The 25433-nt window shown below is 32.3% G+C and overlaps 1 protein-coding gene and 1 long non-coding RNA gene across 2 annotated transcripts in view; one reads left to right on the forward strand and one right to left on the reverse strand.

The window, feature by feature from the left end:
• Positions 1-1158: 1158 nt before the first annotated feature.
• Positions 1159-1770, reverse strand: LOC142234684 (uncharacterized). The gene is made up of 2 exons (XR_012721680.1): positions 1641-1770; positions 1159-1453 (listed from the first exon to the last, which is right to left on the reverse strand). It is a non-coding gene; the product is annotated as an uncharacterized LOC142234684 (long non-coding RNA).
• Positions 1771-1797: 27 nt separating this feature from the next.
• The window catches only part of trio (trio Rho guanine nucleotide exchange factor), a 217648-nt gene continuing 194012 nt past the window's right edge, over positions 1798-25433 (forward strand). Inside the window, exons 1-3 of the mRNA XM_075305861.1 lie at positions 1798-2228; positions 20234-20780; positions 20849-23855. Of these exons, the coding sequence (XP_075161976.1) occupies positions 2050-2228; positions 20234-20780; positions 20849-23855 (3733 nt within the window). The 5' untranslated portion in view covers positions 1798-2049. The remainder of the gene's footprint in view (positions 2229-20233; positions 20781-20848; positions 23856-25433) is intronic.

Below are 25433 nucleotides of genomic sequence, written 5' to 3' on the forward strand. Positions count from 1 at the left end.
TCACACCCGATACGGTGATATACGAGCCATATCTTTTTTACTAAAAATATTATTAAATTTCCTTGTATGTCAGTTGACTACAATTAAATGTATCTACTTAAATCACTCTTTATGAATTGTTGTTATAAATTAAATATACCAAAATAAAGAAGATAGTTAGTAACAATGTCACACCCGCTCCGTTGGAATCACCCATAATTAACTTAATGTTTCCAACTAACTTGATTAAAAAGTTAATTGTATCAATTAATTTATTAATATTATAATCAATCATTATATATAATAATCATTCATTGACATAATTAAGTTAATGTTTCCCACTAACTTGATTAAAAAGTTAATTGTATCAATTAATTTATTAATAGAAAAAAATTCAACTTCAATCAATTTTTTAATTGGATATTTTTTGGTGATAATTTTTTCTGTGTGTATTAGAGGTGTGCACGTGAGTAATATTGGTATTCGTGACTCACGAAAAACTTCGTGACTCACGAATAATTTTATGAGTGATTTACCTATAGAACCTGACTGAAAACATGAGTATGGTTAAAATCGAGTGCGTTATAAAACTCTTACCACGTAGGATGTTACTAAAATTATAAATGAATTCAACTCGTAAGCATTTTATATTCGTAAGCGGGATTATTTTCGTGAGCGTGTTTTTCCGAAATTCGTTACTCACGCACACTCACGAAGATATTATTTTCGTGACTCACGCTCACGCACGACATTTGGTTGGTTAATCACGCTCACGCACACTCACGCCGTTGCCGTCAGCGTGACTCACGACTCACGCGTGAGTCACGAAAATGTTCGTGAGTCACGACACTTTCGTGTCACGTGCACACCTCTAGTGTGTATGGAAAAGTTCCAACGCATTAATTGAGTAAATTGTTGGCTTTTGAAAATAATTATTTCGAAATTTATGTTTTATTTATATTTCATTTACCTATCAATGGTAAAATATCAATAATATAAATATGGTCCCAAACTGAAAACCTATGTTGAGATTGTTATGAAATCTATGCTACCCCAACAAAAATAAAATTGCCAAAACAAAGGTATTGACACTAATGTTGGCAACACAGCAAGAAAACTCAAAAGAAGTCGAATATTTTATTTTGTTGCCTTTTGGTGTTTTTGTCGGTCGGTTGATCGTCGGGTTAGTTTTGTTTTCATTTATTTGTTTTTTTTTTTTGCAAATTTTTTCATATTTTATTGTTTTTATGCTGGTTGTTGTTTTTATGTGTGTACTTCTATAAATATTTGTCATGCCTTACTGGCTGCCGACTCTCGCTATGCTGGATATTGCTTGTTGTTGTTGCTGTTGTTCACTGCTCCAATGTGCTCATCATTTCAATTGCAAACAAAAGCAACAAAAACAGAAAGTTGTATGCTGTGGTGCGGTAGTTTGTTCGTGTATGATGATAATGATGACGATGTTGATTATTACCTAGAAAAAGAATGACCATGAAAATGTTTGCCAAAAATCTACAAAAATCAATATATATACGAACCAACTCATATACAAAAACAACAAGAAATAATACAATAACAAAACTAAGAGAATTATACTTTTACTAATTATTTAATAAAAAAGAATATAACAAACAACAACAATAGTGGCCACTAAAACCAACCTGTATTGGAAAAACTGAAATAATTAACAACAACAACAACAAAAATATATGCAAAATATCAAAACAACTTAAGTGATTATTGCTTGGGCTGGTGGTATTGCGCTGCTGCTACTGCTGCCACGCATCCAAGTCAACCGTCAATACTCAAAGAAATTATAGGGAAACTAGTAGAATCTAATAAAGAACCACAACGTGTATGCATCGCTTGTGATGTGGTGTGGGTTGCACAAATAAATATTGCCGTATGGATATATTCAACTTATTAAATTTGTATGACCACACCAACAACAATAGTTGCTAGCAAAGAAAAACAAAAATCAATAAAAGTGAATCGAAGAACAACAAAAATTATTCTACAAATCATAGAGCAGAAGACGAAACATACAAAAGTCATTATTACGACGTCAAGATGGACGGGCAACGCGCTCGCGACATTCTTACATTGTTGCAGGAGCGCGTCGTCTTCCTTACCGGCGGTAGGGATAGGCGTGGTGGTCCGATCCTATGTTTTCCAGCAACACCACGACGTGATCGTTTGAAACCAGATGATTTGAGGCGACTACTCAGCTATCTGATAATGATACCGAGGTAAGTTTTTGAGACGTTGTTGTTTCAGCGAAACTGAATTGCAATTCTTTGCATTGTTAAGATTCCAGTAAGATAGTTGATGTATTATGTAATCTTTTAGTTTTAAAATCACGTAGAGAATGAAAAGCCAAACCATGTATTGTAATCAACTGATCAGCATACTTCAATTGATTGTTTAAATTTTTAATTACTTCCCAATTGAGGTGGCTGCACTTGGCTGAGCTTAGTTGGGCCAAAACTACTTTGACCTACCGGGTGAGGTTACTTTTCTGCATGTCTATGAGTGGTGGTAGGGCATGATTAACTTTGAAGCTTCTCACTCCTTCCGCTACATTAAACTAATGAATCCTGCTCAGACTTGTCCGATATAGACGATCTCTTTTGTAACACCGCTGGATGTCGTACTCTTGAAAAATAAGATCAATCCTCACATTCCTTGATGGTTTTTTATCCACAAGATGGTTATTAGAATAACAATACTTTGACAATATGTAATTATGTCTATCCACGGAGAGGATCCTAATCTCCACATAAAAATAATCCAAAGCTGCGACAACCAGTCGCAGTTCTAAGGTCAGCTTTCGGACAGATCTTTATGTTCGCCCATATTCGGAATCACAAATCGCAAAATTTTCCTTTGCCGATATTTCCTTATCCCGAAAAAAACTATATTAGCTTAAAATTCCGCAAAATAGTTCTTTTTAAAGAGAAGATTGAATTGAAATCGAATTGAAGTCACGGCCACAGTCAGTGTTGCCAGTATTTTTCGGGCAGAGAATGAAGCCGACCCATTTTTGTCGGCGGCGGCTGACACTAAAGTTTTACCTCTGGCGGCGGCGGCTTGACGGCTAAGCCGCTATAAATTTGTCCATTCGGCGGCGCACAATCATCCATTATAAAATCAATTTGAAGTTATTCGAATGGTAATGAGATTAGTTGTACAACCAATCTTACAATCAAATTTACATTTAGTTAAAATTTTCTGAGCTAAATATTTGCAAAAATGTTATAGCCATTTGAAATTGATTGATTGTAGATGGAAGGTTCAACATTTTGCCAAAAATACTACAATTATTATTATATTTGTCTGATTTAAATCGATATTTTTGATTAATTGGCGGCTTAATTTGAGTCGAGATAAGTCGACATATTTGGAGGCGGCGTCGACTGGCCAAAAATGGTCGGCGGCGACTGAAATCAGCGGCGCGACTCGGCGGCTTCATTCTCTGTTTCCGGGCTCTTGTCCCCAAAATGGAACGCCTTCACCCCCAAAAATCCCCAATTTTATTTAAAATTCCACACAAAAATCCCCAATAAATTTTTGGCCAGTTTTTGAAAAAAGGCAAAGAAATCTACTCTGCTGTAGAAAATCCGTAAAAAATTAAAAATTGGAAAAATATGCAATTTTTGATATACCAGTTTTCGAGTTATAAAAAGATGAAGATTTCACAATACAAAACCAGGAGGCGGGTGCTCAAAATATCCGATACAAGTCCTCATCAGAGATATTTATGGGTATAGAGTCATCGAATGCAAATCATCTTCTAAATACTCGAGAAATAAAAATGGGAGTTCAGTCAACATGTGCAATTTATGAATCAAATCGTAGTTCTAAATAGTCAAAAAATAAAATTAGGTGATCGATCAAAAAAAGTTTTTGTACCGATATGAACTCTATTCTATATGTATGGGATATATTTTCCAAATCTGTGATGTACGCAGATGAGTCCTTAGGAAATAATTTCACAATAGTAAAAAACAAAACCTGTAGACTGGTCGACTGGCGGTGACACTTTGGCAAGTCGAACCTTTTCTTTCTTTCTCGAAAGAGATTCAAACGCTTTGTTTATCCTAAAGAAATTAGGATCAGTCGACCCAAGCACGTTGTCGGCTAAGCAAAGCGATTCCTTAAAATGGGCTCAAGGAATTCTTGAAGCTTGAAAAAGGGAACGATCACCGGATTAGCTGCCATCCTCTAAACGGGATCAAAGATCGTTTGCCTCAGTTGCAAAAGACAGCCTTTCGATGGCTATTATTAATAAAGGAGCATTGGACGGTATGATTCCAAGGCAAAAATGGGGGGAAATTGAGAACGCGATGTCTGGTGTCTACTCAGAGGTGCGGAAAAAGTTTCCCGGACCAAGTCCTCGACGGCAAGATGCTGGATGGTATCAAGGACGATATAAGTTAATAGCTTTTGCGGACCAGAGGTCTATGGATTGCTTTAAAGCTGCATTGATGCTAATTGGTGAAGTTTGGGAAGGAGCCGCTTTGGAGTTAGTCGATAAAAAAGACATACCGGCTAAACCTAGAGCACATGCATGGATACCGGCAAACCCTCCTGATCCTGAGTCAATACTAGAGAGACTAAAAGAATGTAACCCAGATCTTCCAACCGCCGATTGGAAGGTTGGTCGTTTGGATGAGGTGGATGGACCAAGACGACATGCGGTGTTTATATTAAACATAGAGTCGCTGCCACATCTAGCCCAGATCCAAGGACGTGTAAATTATGGCTTTCATGATATCCATATGAAGGTATACAAAAGCGATCAGCCAAAGGATTCCGAAACAGACAAGCCTCCGGTAGAGTCAGCAGTGAAAAAATCTCCCAGCGAAGCCGAAGGAGACATAAAACCTGCAGACTATGGCTCAAACCTCACCAAAGCTGAACCGCGGATTGTGCGAGAGTCACCGAGATCTGTGAAGAGGAAGCCCTTGATGACTCAATTGAAACGGCTGATATGACGGTGGTTGAAAATTTGGATGGTTCTACGGTTCCTCCAGATAAATCTTCACCATTGTAAGGCCGCTTGTGCTGCCTTAAAAGTTCTCCTGATGAAAGGAGACATAGATATAGTTCTTATTCAAGAACCATACATATATAAGAACAAGATCTGTGAATTAAGCACTCCGGGTTTCAAATTTTTGCATAATACCGGTAAAGATATAAATCGAGCATGTATACTTGCTAAAAACGAACTAAACTTGTTTCTGCTTCCTTCATTGAGCAATGCAGACACTGTCGTAGCCAGTCTAGAGATATCCAAATGTAAATATTGGGTATCTTCGGTCTACATGGGACATGATAGGGAGATGCCACCCTGTGCCGTTAAGACCTTAGTTGAGGAGTCACTAAAACCAAAGACAAAACTCATGGGATGCGATGCAAATGCACATCATAGTATTTGGGGAAGTAGTGATACTAATGCAAGGGGAGAGTCGCTAATAGAGTTTATTTTGCGTACTAACCTGGTAGTTTGCAATAAGGGAAATGCACCAACCTTCGTCACCAGAAACAGGCAAGAGGTTTTGGACGTCACGTTGACCTCTCCGGAACTGAATGATAAGATATCTGAGTGGCAAGTTTTGAGGGAACATAGCTTCTCAGATCATCGCTACATAAGTTTCAGATTGGCTGTTCGTACTTCAAAGACCATATTTCCGCCAAATGTTAGGAAAGCTGATTGGAATAGGTATAGGGAATCGTTCAATTTGATGATACCGGAAATGCCAGAGACAAATATGAGCACTGTGCAAGATATCGAACACGCAGTGGAGCGGATTACTAAGGCCTTCAACATGTCACTGAAAGCTGCTTGCCCTAGAGGAAAGCCAAGGGGAAAAAATCTGCCGCCATGGTGGACTACGGAGTTAAGTAATATGAGGAAATCCTGCAGGAAGCTCTTTAACAAAGCAAAGTCCACAAGAGCTCCGGAGGATTGGGACATTTACAAGATGAATCTGAGAGCATATAAACGAGAACTGAGAAGGTCTCAACAAAACTCTTGGGATGATTACTGTAGCAGCATTGAGAATACGTCAGAGGCTTCCAGACTACGGAAGGTACTAGTATCCACTAACACCGCTCCAGGTTTCATTAAAACATCGGAGGGAAATTGGACAACGTCCAGTGAGAAGACGTTGGAGGTACTTTTGGATACACACTTCCCTGGAAATCAGACGGTTGAACCGTGTTCTGGCGGTGTAACAGAGGCTCAGCGGTCGTTTCCTATCGAGGAAATTGTGTCGGAATCTAGAATAAAATGGGCTTTAAATAGCTTTGGACCATTCAAATCCCCCGGACCTGATGAAATTACTCCGGCGGAATTACAAACAGTGGCTGAAAGAATTGTCCCCTGGTTGACGGTGATATATAAACGATGTGTAAACTTAGCATATATTCCAGAAAAGTGGAGGGAAACAAAAGTCGTCTTCATACCTAGAGGTCAGTATTAAGTTCGAGTTTATCCGCTAAAATCGCTAAAGTGAAAACTAAATCAGTAAGAAAAATGCATGAAATTTTCCATATTTGTTGCAACTTTTATTATAACTTAATGGGGAATAGCCCAAAGCAAATTTTCACAAAGTTTGTATTCCTTAAAATGGATTATTAAAGAAAAGTAATCGTGCAAAAATTACGTTTTTAGCGGCTAAACTCGAACTTAATACCCACCTTAAAGCAGGAAAAGCCTCTCACTCGAGTGCGAAGGATTTCCGACCAATCAGCTTATCCTCATTCCTACTTAAGACCCTGGAGAGGATGATAGACATGTATCTTAGAACTAGCGTGGATTCAGGTTTGCTCTCGAAACGACAGCATGCATACTCGAAGGGCAGGTCTACTGAGACCGCATTACATGAACTAGTCAGCTTTATTGAAAGCTCACTATCTGTCAACACACAATCGTGGCGTTTCTAGACATCGATATTAAATGGACTGACAACTCTGAATGTTGATCCAGGTATACTTAGGCTGTTAGACGAACTTCTAATAAAGAGACGTATTTCAGCCACAGTAGGACAAACAAACATACAAAGGTATGTGTACAGAGGCACTCCCCAAGGAGGAGTTCTATCACCTCTTCTTTGGAATGTTGCTATAAACAACCTTCTGGTTTCCCTAAAAAAAGAAAGGATAAAAGTGGTGGCATACACAGATGATGTGGCACTAGCAGTCAGGGGAAAATTCCCATCCACAATCAGAGTAGAATACAGAGAGCTCTCCGGATGACTGAGAAATGGGCGAAAGATAATGGTCTTTCATTTTCTATGGAAATAAAATTTTGTATTCCTATAGGAATACAATTTTTAGAAAATTTTCTATAGAAAAAAATTATTTTTGAAATAAAATTTTGAGAAAACTTTCAGTAGAAAAAAAATTTTAGAAAATTTTCTTTAGAAATTAAAGAAAAAATTTTCTGTACAAAGAATTATATGAAAATTTTCTATAGAAATAAAATAAAATAAAATTTTGCGAAAATTTTCTATAGAAATAAAATTTTGAGAAAATTTTTCTATAGAAATAAAAATTTTCTATAGAAATAATTTTATATAGAAATAAAAATTTTACGAAATTTTCTATAGAAATAAAATTTTGACAAAACTTTCTATAGAAATAAAATTTTGACAAAATTTTCTATAGAAATAAAATTTTTAAAAAAAATTTGACAAAAAATTCAATAGAAATAAAATTTTGACAAAATTTTCTATAGAAAAAAAAATTTGACAAAATTTTCTATAGAAATAAAATTTTCTATAGAAAAAAAATTGACAAACTTTTCTATAGAAATAAAATTTTGACAAAATTTTCTATAGAAATAAAATTTTGACGAAATTTTCTATAGAAATAAAATTTTGACGAAATTTCAATAGAAATAAAATTTTGACGAAATTTTCAATAGATATAAAATTCTGACAAAATTTTCTATAGATATAAAATTTGGACAAAATTTTCTATAGAAATAAAATGTTGACAAAATTTTCTATAGATATAAAATTTTAACAAAATTTTCTATAGAAATAAAATTTTGAAAAATTGAATTTCTTTGATGATTTTAATATTCGTATTATTTCATACGATCCATTCTCGCTTTTTGTGGATGTTGTTCCGTCCAACCTAAAATCGTTAAAACTTTTAAAATTCGACTCAATTACAATTCGAAGAAAAAATTTTTAACTAAGCAGAAAAATTTGAACAAAAACTTAAAAAACAAAGATTTTTCTATGTTTGGTAGATTTGTGGTATAATTTTGGTGGATTATTTTTAGAACGAGTGGCAATCGTGGTAGCTAGTCGCCGCTTCAGCTGCAGTATCCTTATAAATCCTATGCAGACCAGCCAAAATCTCGATTTAATTCATATTCTCATTTTATTTATTTTTTTAATTTCTTTCATTGTAGTTATATTTATTGTTAAATGTTGATTTAAATTTAATTAAAACAAATTCGAGTATAAATCATATTTAGGTCGGTTTACCACAACTGGTACGTCTTTACTTGCTTATTTTATTTCGCATACATTTTTATTCATTCCTCCATAATTCATTGGGGGTATATTGCAATACATTAATACACGAATATATTAAAAAGGTAAATGACATGAATAGTCGATGATGAAGACCGGTTTAGTGAATATTCTAAAATCTACGTTAACAATACCTCCCCCTCATAGGGGAGTAGTGTTGAAACAAAGCATTTCTATTTGTTTGATATAACGTGTCCGAACAAAACAAAATACATTTATATTTTATGATTTGACCCAATTAAAATGTTTGTCTTAAGCTCTGAAAATCCATTCTTAAGGTTAGAGACACCAAGAAATTTAAAACCAAATATTATGATCTGATAGAATTTAATAAGATGGTTTTGGGAAAAAAGAGAATCGACTTCTGATTTGTTTTAAATGACGACTAATCGAATTTCCATGTGGCATAAAATCGAATAAACGGCGTTTGATAATGACTAAAATCAATGACTAGTCAACTGGCATTTGCTCAATTCATCAAGAATGATTTCCCAGATATAGTGTCCAAAACCGGGCTATAAAGCCGATATTGGTGACGCTATAGCTCAAATACGGTAAATGAGACTTTTGAAGTTATTTAAGAATCTTATTTTTGTACTTATTAGATGTTTTCATTTTTGCAGTTTACTTACTGAGATCCATTTGGGATATATTGAAACTTTTATATGACTGTGGAGTTACTAGCGGTTGTCATTTATGGCTCAATTATCGGCGATATAAACCCACGAGTGTTTGGTATGCCCACATATAAAATAATTGACGCCATTTATCCACCACTAAATTTTTCTCTTTTTAAGAAAAAAATTTGTTTCTTTGGAATGCGTCCCACAGGTTAACTTGTTTCCACAAATTTCAATTTTGATTAGCCGAGACACAAACCACACTCAAATTTATCGTGGAGGGTTCTCTGTCACTGGTGCCACAGTTGGTAGAATTCTACCAAAATGGTAATATAGATTTATTTCTGTTTGGTAGATTGGCAGAATTTCTCATGTTTTGATAGATGTCCATTGTCCATAGAAATAAAATGTTGAAAAAAATTTCTATAGAAGTAAAATTTTGACAAAATTTTCTATAGAAAAAAATTTGAAGAAAAACATTTTTGTAGAAAAATAGAAATAAACTTTTGACAAAATCTTCTATAGACATAACATTTTGAAAAAAATTTTCTATAGAAATAAAATTTTGACAATATTTTCTATAGAAATAACATTTTGACAAAATTTTGTATAGAAATAAAACTTTGACACAATTTTCTATAGAAATAAAATTTTGAAAAAATGTTCTATATAAAAAAAAAATTCTATATAAAAAATTTTCTTTTAGCTGTTGTATAGTTGACCTTTTAGTATAATTATTTGTAGAGTTTGTAAGGCTTGAGGACATGTACTAATAAAACAAAATAAAATCTGATTTTTTTATAGTGTTTTATTTTTGTTTTCTTCAAGGAAATTCAATTTTGAATCTGGATGTCCTGTTGTGACTTGCTCGCCACTACGTTTGAATTTACACTCAATACACAATTTTTTATAGAAATAAAATTTTGACAAAATTTTCTATAGAAATAAAATTTTGACAAAATTTTCTCTAGAAATAAAATTTTGACAAAATTTTCTATAGAAATAAAATTTTGACAAAATTTTCTATAGAAATAAAATTTTGACAAAATTTTCTATAGAAAAAAAATTTTGACAAAATTTTGTATAGAAATAAAATTTTGACAAAAATTTCTATAGAAATAAAATTTTGACAAAATTTTCTATAGAGATAAAATTTTGACAAAATTTTCTATAGAAATAAAATTTTGACAAAATTTTCTATAGAAATAAAATTTTGACAAAATTTTCTATAGAAATAAAATTTTAAAAAAATTTTCTATAGAAATAAAATTTTGAAAAAAAATTCTATAGAAATAAAATTTTGACAAAATTTTCTATAGAAATAAAATTTAGACAAAATTTTCTATAGAAATAAAATTTTGACAAAATTTTTTATAGAAATAAATTTTGACAAAATTTTCTATTGAAATAAAGTTTTGACATTTTCTATAAAAAAAATTTTTTGACAAAATTTTCTATAGAAATAACGTTTTGACAAAATTTTGTATAGAAATAAAATTTTGACAAAATTTTCTATAGAAATAAAATTTTGACAAAATTTTCTATAGAAATAAAATTTTGACAAAATATTCGATAGAAATACAATTATGACAAAAGTGACTATAGAAATAAAATTTTGACAACATTTTCTATAGAAATAAAATTTTGACAAAATATTCTATAGAAATAAAATTTTGACAACATTTTCTATAAATTTTTTTTTGACAAAATTTAGAAAAATTTTCAATTTTTTTTGTAGTTTTTTTTGCTTGAATTTTCTAATTTTTTGTTTTGTAGTTTTTGCTTACATTTTCTCCAAATTTTGATAGAATATTCTTGGTTCGAGCGGCAACCGTGCTCTCTGCACCATTTTGACACCATGGATCCAGCTCATCGGCCAGCGTCTGTAACATCAGTGTACGTGATGTTGTGGTCCTGAGGTTGATCAATTTGCTAAGGGGAATGTATGTATCCCTTATAATCCCAGGATTTTCCATCATTTTCCCCAATGTCCAATGTCGACATTTCCGTTAAAATTCGGCTAGTCGATTTTGGTCAGCATCAAAAGCCGCATTTCTAATCGATACGACCTTGCAATATGTGCCTGTGTTTTCGTTCTTTAGGGTCTGTTAAATCTATTCTACATAAAGGCCGGTATTCACCTCTAGCGAAAAATATCATTCCCATAAGAAATGCATTGCTATTTATGCTAACGAAATTTTCGGTAGCGTTCAATTTCGTAAGCTAGTAAGCACCTCTAATGAAAATAACAAGGTTGTCAAATGCATATTTTGGCAGCAAACATTTAATTTATTACAATCACTGTGTGCGTAAAAGTTTTAAAAGGTCTGTAAATAATAAACAATTTGTTTGAGGAATATTTGGAACATATATTAACAATTTTTAAAGGCGATTAGCTGGTTTAAAATTTGTGTACACAGTCCTGTGTTCTTTTGTTGTAGACAAACAAATTTTTGCTACCGAAAATTTCGCTAGAGGTGCATACCGGCCTTAACTTCGGAAAATGTTTATGCTTGGCTTTCTCTAATTTAAAAAAAAAAAATACTTTACCCCCTTTAAATTTGGTATGATTTTTGTATGACCTTGATATCGTATAATTTTTTCGCCAAATTTTGAAATCACAGCAACCAGGAGATGTTTCACTCCTTCTGTTTTTTTGGCATTGTTACCAAACACCAAAAACAATTTATTTGTTATTGAATATAGTCCTCTTATTCATGGTTCCACATTTGGAAATGGTTATTCCTTTGTTGCATTTATTTCCATTAAAAAAAAAAGAAAATTATACAACTTTGTTGTCATTGTTGTTTGTTTTAAACCCTGCCTTACGCACGCTCCATAATGTGCCATAGGTTGTTTTGTTTTGTTTTTTTTTGTACTTTGTTCGTACTTTTGCAATGGAGAAAAACATAAACAAAAAAAATGTATTCTTCCATATATTGGATTTTGCTTGAGCCATTCATTCGTATACGTATTTGGTGTGGTTGGCAAGGAACTGCATGAAACTTATTTAAATTCTGGGAATGCGACAACAACAACAAAAGCATAAAAACAAAATTCATACACCGAGAGAATTTTTGAACTGATATTGACGAATGAGTGTGACGAATGTCCATGGGAGATTGAGTTTAGAGGGTTATCGAACAAACATTTTGTATGCCTGGTGTCCATAACGAGACAATGTACTGTGGGTCCAACAAATTTTAAAATGTTTCTATTATTATGTTATGTTATTTCGTTTTCTCAAAATTTTATTTCTATAGGAAATTTTTGCAATTTTTTTTTTGTTTTATAGAAAAGTTGTGCAAAATTGTATTTCTATAGAAAATTTTTGCAAAATATTATTTCTATCAAAAATTTTTGCAAAATTTTATTTCAATAGAAAATTTTTCCAAATTTTTATTACTATAGAAAATTTTTGCAAAATTTTATTTCTATAGAAAATTTTTGCAAAATTTTATTTATATAGAACATTTTTGCAAAATTTTATTTCTATAGAAAATTTTTGTAAAATTTTATTTCTATAGAAAATTTTGCTAAATTTAATTTTTACAGAAAATTATGTCAAAATTTTATTTTTACAGAAAATTATGTCAAAATTTTATTTTTACAGAAAATTATGTCAAAATTTTATTTCTGTAGAAAATTTTGTGAAAAATTTTATTTCTATAGAAATTTTGTGAAAAAGTTAATTATTTGTAGAGTTTATAAGGCTTGAGGTCATGTTGTAATAAAACAAAATAAAATCGTAGTTTTTTTTATAGTGTTTTATTTTTATTTTCTTTCCAATATTTCGAACGCCATCGTTGTCCGTCTTCAGGGAAATTCACTTTAACAAAAGAAGAAAATTTAACACAAATTAACCAAACAGACAAATGTATTTTAAAATATTACAAAAATTAATATAATTAATATATTGGTTAAATTGTGTTAAATTTTCTTCTGTTGTTAATGTGTTAAATTTTGTTAAATTTCCCTGAAGACGGACAACGATGGTGTTCGAAATATTGGAAAGAAAATAAAAATAAAACACTATACAAAAAAACTAAGATTTTTTTGTTTTATTACAAAATGACCTCAAGCCTTACAAACTCTACAAATAATTATACTAAAAGGTCAACTAACTATACAACAACTACAAGAAAATTTATTTTTTATAGACAATTTTCGTCAAAATTTTATTTCTATAGGAAATGTTCTTAAAAATTTTATTTCTATGGAAAATTTTTGCAAAATTTTATTTTTATGGAAAATTTTGTCAACATTTTATTTTTATAGAAAATTTTGTTAAAATTTTATTTTTTTTAGATTTTTTTTTTAAATTTTATTTCTATAGAAAACTTTCTCAAAATTTTATTTCTATAGAAAATTCTGTAAAAATTTTATTTCTACAGAAAATTCAGTAAAAATTTTGTTTCTATAAAAAATTTTGTAAAAAGTTTATTTCTAAAGAAAATTTTGTCCAAACTTTATTTCTACAATAAATTTTTGTAAAATTGCATTTTTATAGAAACTTTTTGCAAAATTTTATTTCTATAGAAAATTTTTGCAAAACCTTATTTCTTTAGAAAATTTTGTCAATATTTTATTTGTAACGAAAATATTGTCAAAATTTTATTTCTGTAGAAAATTTTCTCAACATTTTATTTTTTTACATTTTTTTTTTTCAAAATTTTATTTCTATGGAAAATTTTCTCAAAATTTTATTTCTATACAAAATTATTGTAAAATTTTATTTCTAATGAAAACGTTGTCAACATTTTATTTCTATGAAAAATTTTGTCAAAATATTATTTTTATAGAAAATTTTGTTAAAATTTTATTTTTTTAGATTTTTTTTTCAAAATTTGATTTCTATAGAAAACTTTCTCAAAATTTTATTTCTATAGAAAATTTTCTCAAAATTTTATTTCTATACAAAATTATTGTAAAATTTTATTTCTAATGAAAACGTTGTCAAAATTTTATTTCTATGGAAAATTTGATCAAAATTTAATTTTATAGAAAATTTTGTCAAAATTTTATTTTCATTCGGTTTGTTTTGTTATTTTCGTTTTTTTTCTTTAATCATTGTTGTTGTTTTTGATTTCAGCTTAAAGCCATGCATTGACTAAATTACAAGTGTAGCCTGACCAACAGAGAAAAATACAGTTTGTCAAATTGATTTGGGCAAAGCCCTATAGACTGCAAGATTGGGCAAGATTGGTTGGATGGACGCACGTTTCGGAATTACCCCATTCCTCATCAGCATCCTCTACTTGCAGCAAAACTATCAACCAATTTTCAAAATAAATTCAGGCAGTTCACTAAACCCAAAAGTGAACCACACTTGAATCTTCCGAAAAAAGGTTTTACATAATAGCCGGCTTATGCCGAAATAAATTCGTACACACATACCTCTTTTCCTTTGCCACCGTCAAATCATCGATTTGAGTGCAGTTGGCTGGGTTTATTTTGAGCGTGCTTCCTCTTTTTTTCCATTCGTTTTGTTTTGTTATTGTTTTTTATAGAAAATGTTATTTCTGTAGAACATTTTTGTAAAAATTTTATTTCAATAGAAAATGTTTGCAAAATTTTATTTTTATAGAAAATTTTGTCAATATTTCATTTCTATTAAAAATATTTGCAAAATTTTATTTCTATAGAAAATTTTGTCAGAAAATCTTAACCCTTTCACTACCGAAATAATACTAATGTTAAAAACTTTATTTCTTCTGTTTTTACTTGCACTAATAGCATGAAGAACAAAAATTGTAATTTTGAGGACCTACCTCAATTATTTCAAGAGCTATATGAGTTTGTTCTGAAAACATTTTGTTTCTATAAAATATTTTTGCAATTTTTTTTTTTCTATAGAAAATGTTTACAAAATTTTATTTCTATTAAAAATTTTTGTAAAATTTTATTTCTATTAAAAATTTTTCCAAAATTTTATTTCTATAGAAAATTTTGTCAGAAAATGTTAACGTACATTATAATCGTCTAAAATTATGAATTTAAAAAGGGATGCCATACAGAGGTTAATGGGTTCAATCCCAGTTTCGACCAAATAACAAAAGGGTTTTCAGCGATGGTTTATCTCATCTCAATAATAATGCTGGTGACATTCCTGAGTATTTCCAAGATTTTTCCTCTAAGTGGTTTCAACCTAATGTGAAACTCCGTTCGGACTCGGCTATAAAATGGATGCCTCTTGTCATTGGGCTAAATATAGAATCAGGCAGCACACGTTGATAAGAAAGGTCAATATCTGTGGTACCACAATGAATTGACCTTAAATAACTGGCAACCACAATACCTAACCTAACCTAAGATTTATTTCGGATTTTATTTTGGTGTTCTAGGACCACTGTTCAACGTTGGTGGATAAGTTTTAAATTCTATTTGCTTGAAATGATTCATCATCACCCAAACAAAAAAAAAAAAACAATGTTGTTGGTGTGTGCAGTTTAATGATCCTTTCCTTTTCGATTTGTTTTTCCCTCTTCTTCTTCTTCCTTTCTTTCGTCATTTTCGTGGGGGGCATTTGGTAGATATAACAAAGAGTCGAGCAAGAAGAATTCTTGCTTTATATGGTAACCAGTGCGAAACGAACAAAGATGTGGAAGTGATTCCCTACATCTTATTCTTCCAATATAGCTCTACTTTCATTAAGAGCTGACTTAAGAATTTCCATAATTTTTTTTTGTTTTGCAAAAAAATTCAACCCCAAAACATAAAATTAAGAATTGGTTTTCGTCAAGACACAGCACAATTGGGCACACATAATATGGATGAAATGATGTTGGTGCCTGTGTATTGGGGCAGTGACAAATGATTTTTCCAAGATCATCTGTCTCTCTGTCTGCTTGCATTTACAGATGCCTATAGAGGGGATGACAACTGGTACAAGGAAATGTTTTCAGATTACAAGAAAAAATTTAAAAAAAACAAAATCTGTAGCCACAATATGTCAACACGTCACACTTGGTCGGAAGATGTATTTTTGGTGGGTGAGTTGCATGAATGGATTTCAGGCCTATGCATATTAGGATCGATAGATTGATTTAGATATGGAGCATAATGGTTGCCACCCGAAATATAAAACAAAAAATATAAAAATACGATTTTAAATGCCCATATTGTTTCCCTTGGTTTAGTGTTGCACAAAAAAAAACTTTTTGTTGTATGATTCAATCACGAAATTATTTTTTATAAATCCCAAATTATTACATTATAAATTTTGACAAAAATTTCTATAGAAATAAAATTTTGCAAAAATTTTCTATAGAAATAAAATTTTGCAAACATTTTCTATAGAAATAAAATTTTGACAAAATTTTCTATAGAAATAAAATTTTGCAAAAAATTTCTATAGAAATAAATTTTTGACAAAATTTTCTATAGAAATAAAATTTTGACAAAATTTTCTATAGAAATAAAATTTTGACAAGATTTTCTATAGAAATAAAATTTTGACAAAATTTTCTATAGAAATAACATTTTGACAAAATTTTCTATAGAAATAAAATTTTGACAAGATTTTCTATAGAAATAAAATTTTGACAAAATTTTCTATAGAAATAACATTTTGACAAAATTTTCTATAGAATAACATTTTGACAAAATTTTCTATACAAATAACATTTTGACCAAATTTTCTATAGAAATAACATTTTGACCAAATTTTCTATAGAAATTAAATTTTGACAAAATTTTCTATAGAAATAAAATTTTTACAAAATTTTCTATAGCAATAAAATTTTTTAAAAATTTTGACAAAATTTTCTATAGAAATAAAATTTGACAAAATTTTCTATAGAAATAAAATTTTGACAAAATTTTCTATAGAAATAAAATTTTGACAAAATTTTCTACAGAAATAAAATTTTGACAAAATTTTCTATAGAAATAAAATTTGACAAAATTTTCTATAGAAATAAAATTTTGACAAAATTTTCTATAGAAATAAAATTGTGACAAAATTTTCTATAGAAATAAAATTTTGACAAAATTTTCTGTAGTAATAAAATTTTGACAAAATTTTCTGTAGAAATAAAATTTTGACAAAATTTTCTGTAGAAATAAAATTTTGACCAAATTTTCTATAGAAATAAAATTTGACAAAATGTTCTATAGAAATAAAATTTGACAAAATGTTCTATAGAAATAAAATGTTGACAAAAAAAATGTTGACCATTCTTCGCACTGGAATGGTGATATTTTTGTAATGGGATTTGACAACAATCAGAATTATATCAATATTCTTATCGGAACTTAATGGGAAAAGTTTACACCAGTCTCCTCTGATATCGATTTCACCCTCTTCAATGGAACATTTTTATGATTCGCTTTGAAACTCCAATCACTAAAAGACATTCTTTGTTTTCCTTCGTTGAAAGATAAAGACACATTGTTCTAGGGTTCAACAGTCAGCTCTATATCTCTCTACGAATGTAAGCTCCCCTAGATTTTATATGGCATTTTTAAAATTCCTTTTCAATTTCCCCTTTCTGAGTTTTTTTTTTGCTTTTCTTCTCCTAGGCCAACCTTAAGTAAAGCTTGGGGCTGTTAAAAGGGTGGAAGGGGAGGGTAGGATAGGGGGAAATGCAAGTAGTTCCCATTTTTGGCTCCACTTCTCGTTGCGCCTTTTTTTTATCAGTCTCCAGCAATGGGCACACAAGTCTTTTGTCAAAACTTTTTTTTTTTTTAATTTCCTTATATACATTCAGAAGCAGCGCGTGACTCTTAGTGCATTTTCAGTTTCTTTTTTTATGTCTGTTCATACCCTGCCACACTGCGTGGAATAGCTTATTATAAATTTGGTCATATGTTTGCAACTTCCACAAGAAGAAGAAATAGACTGATTTCGGTGTCTTCTTGAGTTTTAGTCTAATTCACTTCAAATTTGGTAATTGTGGCAAGTATGTGTTTTCGCTTAGAACCATTTTGTCAAAATTTTATTTCTATAGAAAATTTTTGCAAAGATTTATTTCTATAAAAAATGTTTGCAAAATTTTTTTTCTATAGAAAGTTTTTCAAAATTTTTATTTCTATAGAATACTTTCTGCAAAATTGTATTTCTATAGAAAACTTTTGCAAAATTTTATTTCTATAGACAATTTTGTTAAAATTTACTTCTATAGAAGATTTTGTCAAAATTTTATTTCTATCGAAAATTTTTTGAAAAATTTATTTCTTTAGAAAATTTTTGCAAAATTTTATGTCTATACAACATTTTTGCAAAATTTCAATACTATAGCAAATTTTGGCAAAATTTTATTTCTACAAAAAATTTTTGCAAAATTTTATTTCTATAGAAAATTATTGCCAAATTTTATTTCTATAGAAATTTGTGCAAAATTTTATTACTACCCACATTTTTTGCAAAATTTTATTTCTATATAAAATTTTTGCAAAATTTTATTTCCATAGAATATTTGTGCAAAATTTTATTTCCATAGAATATTTGTGACAAATTTTATTCCCATAGAATATTTATGCAAAATTTTATTTCTGTAGAAAATTTTGTCAAAATTTTATTTCTGTAGAAAATTTTGTCAAAATTTTATTTCTGTAGAAAATTTTGTCAAAAATTTATTTCTGTAGAAAATTTTTTCAAAATTTTATTTCTAAATGAAATTTTCGTCAAAATTTTATTTCTATAGAAAGTTTTTGCAAAATTTTATTTCTATAGAATTTTTTTTACAAAAATTTATTACTTTCGTTTTGTTTGTTGTTGTTGGTTTCTCTCCAATCATTATTGTTGTTTTTTATCTCAGCTTAAAACCATGCATTGACTAAACTACAACTGTAGCTTAACCAACAGAGGAAAAATATGCTTGTCAAATTTATTTGGGCAAAGCCCTATAGACTGCAAGATGGTTGGATGTACAGCTGTTTCGGAATTACCACATTCCTCATCAGCATCCTCTACTTGCTGAAATCAAAAACAACAATAATGATTGAAGAGAAAACCAACAGTAACAAACAAAACGAGTGAAGATAGAGAAAGCACGCTCAAAAACAAACCCAGCCAACTACATTCAAATCGATGATTTGTGTTTGGCAAAGGAAAAGAGATATGCTTGCAAATTTGTTTAGGCAGTAGCCGACTATCAAACCTTTTTTCGGAAGGTTCAAGTGTAGTTCACTTTGGGTTGAGTGAATTACCCGAATTTATTCTGATAATTGGTTGATAGTTTTGCTGCAAGAAGAGGATGCTGATGAAGAATGTGGTAATTCCGAAACAGCTGTACATCCAACCATCTTGCACTCTATAGGGCTTTGCCCAAATAAATTTTCCTCTGTTGGTTAAGCTATACTTGTAGTTTAGTCAATGCATGGTTTTAAGCTGAAATCAAAAACAACAATAAAAATTTATTACTATAGAATATTTTGTCAAATTTTATTTCCATAGAAAATTTTCGCAAAATTTTATTTCTATAGAAAATTTTTGCAAAATTTTATTTCTATAGAAAATTTTTGCAAAATTTTATTTCTATAGAATTTTTTTGCAAAATTGTACTCTATAGAAAATTTTAGTAAAATTGCATTTCTACAGAAAATTTTGTCAAAATTTTAATTCCATAGAAAATTTTGTGCAAATTTTTATTTCCATAGAAAATTTTTGCAAAATTTTATTTCCATAGAAAATTTTATCAAAATTTTATTTCTATAGAAATTTGTTGTTCTAGATCTAGAAAATTGTGTATAATTCATATACTGGTCTATATTCTACGGAAAAGATGTCATTGATTAAGTGTAAATGGGCTCTTAGTTATAGGCATAGGGTGAACTGCATTTTAGACATAGTCAATACCACCATCCTACCACTTAGAACTATCTCCCTTTGAATTAAATTCTGTGGAAATTTCTTATCTGCTGCCCTCCTCAAACACTTCAAGGCATTTAGCTTTGGTGGATGACATACACTGACTGCAATTACTATTACTCTGGTTTGTGTTTTTTGCCTTCCCTATACACCCTCCCTTAACTTATATCTCATGTGCACTTGTGCTTGTCTCTAGCCATAATAATGGTTCCCATTTTTTTATTTGTGTCTTGGTATTTCAATTTTCAATTTCTTCCCTTTTGCAGTGATTCGGCAAAAAATCTGGGTTTTACTGTCATCATTGATATGCGCGGCAATGGAAATTGCTCAACGAATGTCAAGGCCATATTGAAAGTTTTGCAGGAGCATTTTAGTGCCAACATCCATAATGTTGTCATCATAAAACCCGATAACTTTTGGCAAAAACAACGTGCCTCCATATCCTCACACAAATACAAATTCGAGACATCGACCATATCGATTGAGGCCCTTAATAAAATAGCCGAGCCGAGTCAATTGACCAGTGATTTTGATGGCAATCAAATGTACGATCATCAACAGTGGACCGATGCCCGTTTGGCCATAGAGGATTTTTTTTGGCAGGCCAGTGATTTGGCAGATCGCATTGATGATTTGCAAGAGGATTTGCAACGCAATGATTTTGCCGAAGATGTAAATGGGGCTCGCCATGCTCTCGATCATCATAATGAGATGAAGAAGAAGATACTCAAGTTGCCCATAGAGGATTTGGATGTCCAGGGTAAAAAGCTATTGGCCAAAATTAATATGAGTGGTGGTGGCAGTGGTGGAGCGGTAAGTTAGTCAATGGAGTAATTTCAAGAAAGATGGCCATTTAATTTGTCTCTCTTTTTTTCCCCTAGGGAGCTGCTGGTGGTGTTGGTGAATGTGGTGGCAGTGATTCCGGTACATCGTCTCAATCCCAAAATGCCTCGCAAACATTTCGTGTACCCACAAATAATCCCGATATGTCTGCTGCCATTAGTAAGGCCTTACGACAAATTGACCTCATACATTCGGGCCAACAACGTTTACTTACCCTATGGCAACATAAGAAAGTGAAATTGGATCAATGTTTCCAGTGGCGTCTCTTCGAACAGGATTGTGAGAAAATGTTCGATTGGATTCTACACAATAGGGATGTCTTTCAAATGTCCTATGTGGAAATTGGTCACAACTATTCGGTGGCCAAGTCATTGCAAGATGAACATCAAAAATTTGCTGTGGCCTCCATGAATGTTTCGGTTAACATTGATCGCATATTGGCTGTGGCCTCACGGCTCATTGAGTCTCAGCATTATGCAGCACAAAATATTAAGACCCTCGCCACTCGTCTAGATCGAACCTGGAAAGATTTTGCCGCTGGACTAGATGAGCGAACAGCAGTATTACAACTGAGTGTTCTATTCCATCACAAGGCCGAGCAATATTGTAATAGTGTGGCCTCGTGGGCGGCGGCATGTCAGGCCTCACAACCCCTACCCTCAGATATACAGAGTCTCGAAACGGCCATACGGACACATCAGTCTTTATACGAGGCCATGTGTCAGGCCTATACGGAGGTCCACTCCACCAGCAAAAAATTACTTTATCAATTGGATCATCTGGTCCAGGTGTGCAATCAACCACCCCCGCCCGGGGTGCCTGATCATCGAAAGAATAGCAGCTACAATAAATATGGGCGGCAAAATCCTGCGGCCGATTATAGTGAAGGAGCCTCCCATGTACTAGCTGTCATCCATCAGATTCTGGGCCACCATCGTTCCCTGGAATCAAAGTGGCACCAAGAAAAGATTCGTTTGCATCAGACTCTTGCTTTGCGTCTCTTCCAAGAGGATGTCAAACAGGTCTTGGACTGGCTGAAAAATCATGGCGAAGTATTTGTACGCAAGAATACCGGCATAGGCAGGAATCTCCAGAAGGCCAGAGTCTATCAGAAGTCGCATGAGCATTTCGAGAATGTGGCCCAAAACACCTACAGCAATGCAGAGAAACTTTTGGCAGCCGCCGATGAATTGGCCCGCAGTGGAGAGGCGGACCCAAATGAAATTTATTCGGTGGCCCATGAACTGGAGATTCAGGTGGCCAGTTTTGCGGAGCGTGTGGAACAAAGACGGAGACGCCTTGACATGGCTGTAATTTTTTACACCCATGAAAAGGAGGTCACCGCCTGGATTGATCAGCTAAGAGCCGATGTTTCCACCGATGAAACGATGTTGTCTCAGGAGAATCTCGAAGGTATTGAACGCCTTCTGCAGCAGTACAGGGAGCAGCAGGATAATACTCTTAAGGGTTGTATGCAGACCATAGCCCAAGGCGAGGCTCTACTACAGGAGATGCGTTCTCTGGAATATGCCGATACCACTGGATCTCTATCAGCCTTGGAGGCTGCATTGGAGAAATTGTCCAAGCAAAAGGTGGAACTGGAAGAATTGTGGTCGGCCCGTAAATTTCGTGCTGATTTGATTTTACGCCTGCGTTACTTTGAACGCGATGCCATGGAATTGTCATCGCAATTGGAAATATGGTCGGAAGAGTTGCAACACGCTGACCTATCTAGGGATTATCAAAAGGCTGAACAATTGATCCGTATGCACAACGAATCTGTGAGTGATATACAAAATGCCACCTATGAGGTGCTCGAACAGGGCCAAGAGCTACTGCAGATGTTTGAGTCGGCTGGCTTTATTTCCATGGCCGATGCAACGCATACAGCTCAGGCTCGCATTGAGTATTTGCTTAACTTCTTGCGTGAAAGAGAAATTGACTTGGAGGAGCTGTCAGAAGCTAAGAGAGCCAAATTGGAACAAGCTGTTCAGCTTTGTCAGTTCCAGAATGATGCCAACCAAGTAATATCGTGGATTAGAAATGGCGAGGCCATGTTAGTTGCCAGTTTTGTAACGCCAAATAGCCTTCAAGAAGCCGAGCAATTGCGCAAAGAGCATGAGCAGTTTCAGGTGGCCATTGAGAAGACTCATACCTCTGCAGTGCAGGTAAAATATCGGGCCGATGCTTTGATCAATGCCAATCACTATGATCCCCAATCGATACGTGAGATAAGTGATGATGTAACCAAAAAATGGCAACAACTGGTCACCTATGCTGAGGAGCGTCACAAATTGGTGACAGCCTCGATCAATTTCTATAAGACGGCAGAGCAAGTATGCTCTGTCTTGGATAGTTTGGAGCGTGAGTATCGACGCGAGGATGATTGGTGTGGAGGTGGAGGATCCAGTGATAAAGCCCAAACCATTGTCCAGCTAATCTCAAAGCATCAAGAACAAAAAGAGGCTTTCCTCAAAGCCTGTACCCTGGCCCGTCGTACAGCGGAAACTTTTCTCAAATATGCCAATCGATCACAACAGTACTACGAATATCAATCTCAAGGCAATTGTGAAAATCGCGTCAAAACCATTTTGGACAAACTACTCACCCAGGAAAATCAAGTCCTCGAGTTCTGGACTCAGCGTAAAAAATCGCTGGATCAATGTCAACAATTTGTATTGTTCGAGCGTAGCGCCAAACAAGCCATTGAATGGATACACAATACTGGCGAAGCCTATCTATCCTCACGAACAAATCTTGTGGGTAAAACTCGCGAAGAAACCGAAGGTTTGCTCAAAGAGCACAATGAATTTAGGGGAACAGCCAAAGAGACAAGGGAACGTGTTAAGCTGCTAATACAATTGGCCGATAGTCTGGTGGAGAAGGGCCACGCCCATGCCAGTTCAATAAAACAATGGGTGGCATCGGTCGATCAACGATATAAGGATTTCAGCAATCGCATGGATTCCTATCGGGAACAATTGGAGAAGTCGTTGGGCATGATTGGGGAATCGGATGCCAATACCTCAATGAGTTCAGGCATAGGTAAGATGATCTTTGATAAGGCTTTCTTCGTGTAGAGATTATTAAGAGAAACGTACAAAATCGAATATTTTTGGAAATTGGGAAAAGGTCGACTTTTGGATTTTTTAAATGTAAAAAATAAACTTTTTTCATATTTAGAAAATTCGAAAAGTAGGGTTTTTTACAATGATTTTTCGATTTAAAATTATAGAAAATACAGGCCTTTGACTTTTTACAAATTGAAGAAATCAACTTTGAAGAGACTTTCACACCCACTTTTCCAAATTTTGAAAGAAAAAAAATTGACAAGGCGAAATTTTCAAATGTCGAAGATTCGACCTTTTGAAACATTTTGACTTTTCAAAATTTGGTTATTTCCAAGTTAAAAAAGAAACTTTGAAATGTCAAATATTCCAATTAAATTGAAATCAATATTTCCCCTTTTGGAAAAGTCGATATTATAACTTTTCGAATTTGGATAAAATCGTCTATTGCCAAAACAGAAGGGTCGACTTGTCTTGGAGAGGTCGATATTCGGACATTATAAATTTTCGACCTTTAACGTTTCAATATTTTTTTGTTTTCAAAATTTAGGAATGTGGACTTTCAACCTTTTCAAGGTGAATTCCAAAGTTTTTGAAAAATAAAATAAAAGTCTAAAGCAAAATTTTGCAATTTTTTTTAATATTTCAATATTTTTTTTCAAATTTGGAAATGTGAACTTTCAAACTTCGTAAGTTTTTGAAAAATTAAATGAAAGTCTAAAGCAAAAATTTTCAAATGTGAACTTTCAAACTTTGTAAGCTTTTGAAAAATGAAATGAAAGTCTAAGCAAAATTTTTCAAAATTTTCAAAATTTTCAAATCGAAAATTTAACTTTTCCTAATTTGAAAAAAAAATCGACTTGAAAAGTTGAAAGCTTGCTTTTTTAAATTTTAAAAAAGTCATAAAATCGACTTTTATAATTTTGGAATTGGTTGAAAGCTGGCGTTTTCAATTTTTTTTTTAAATAGTTTAAATAGTCTTCTATAAAAAAAAAATTTAAAAGCCGAAACTCAACTTTTCAAATTTTGTTTAAAAATCTATCCACTGGAAAACTTAAACTTTGAAAATTTAAAAATCTACTTTTGCAAAAGTTGACTTTCCCAAATTTGGAGAGTATATTTTTGAATTTTTAAAATTTTGAAAAATGGACTTTTCGATCATTTAAAAATTCTAATGTGGCTTTTTTATCTTTTCGATTATAAGAAATTGAGATTTGACTTTTCCAAATCGAAAAATCGTGTCTTTTAAATTGTAAAAATCTACAGTCAAGTTGACTTCGTTCCTTTTGAAAACAAAAAAAAACAAATTAAAACTCTAACCCCAATTTTCATGAAGCTCCGTTAGTGCTAGGTTAGCTAACGAACTTTTAAACCGTACTATGGACATATCACCACGGGAGCCACCGTGGTGCAATGGTTAGCATGCCCGCCTTGCATACACAAGGTCGTGGGTTCGATTCCTGCTACGACCGAACACCAAAAAGTTTTTCAGCGGTGGATTATCCCACCTCCGTAATGCTGGTGACATTTCTGAGGGTTTCAAAGCTTCTCTAAG

This window comes from Haematobia irritans, chromosome 4 (assembly GCF_050003625.1).
Source record: "Haematobia irritans isolate KBUSLIRL chromosome 4, ASM5000362v1, whole genome shotgun sequence".
NCBI lineage: Eukaryota > Metazoa > Arthropoda > Insecta > Diptera > Muscidae > Haematobia > Haematobia irritans.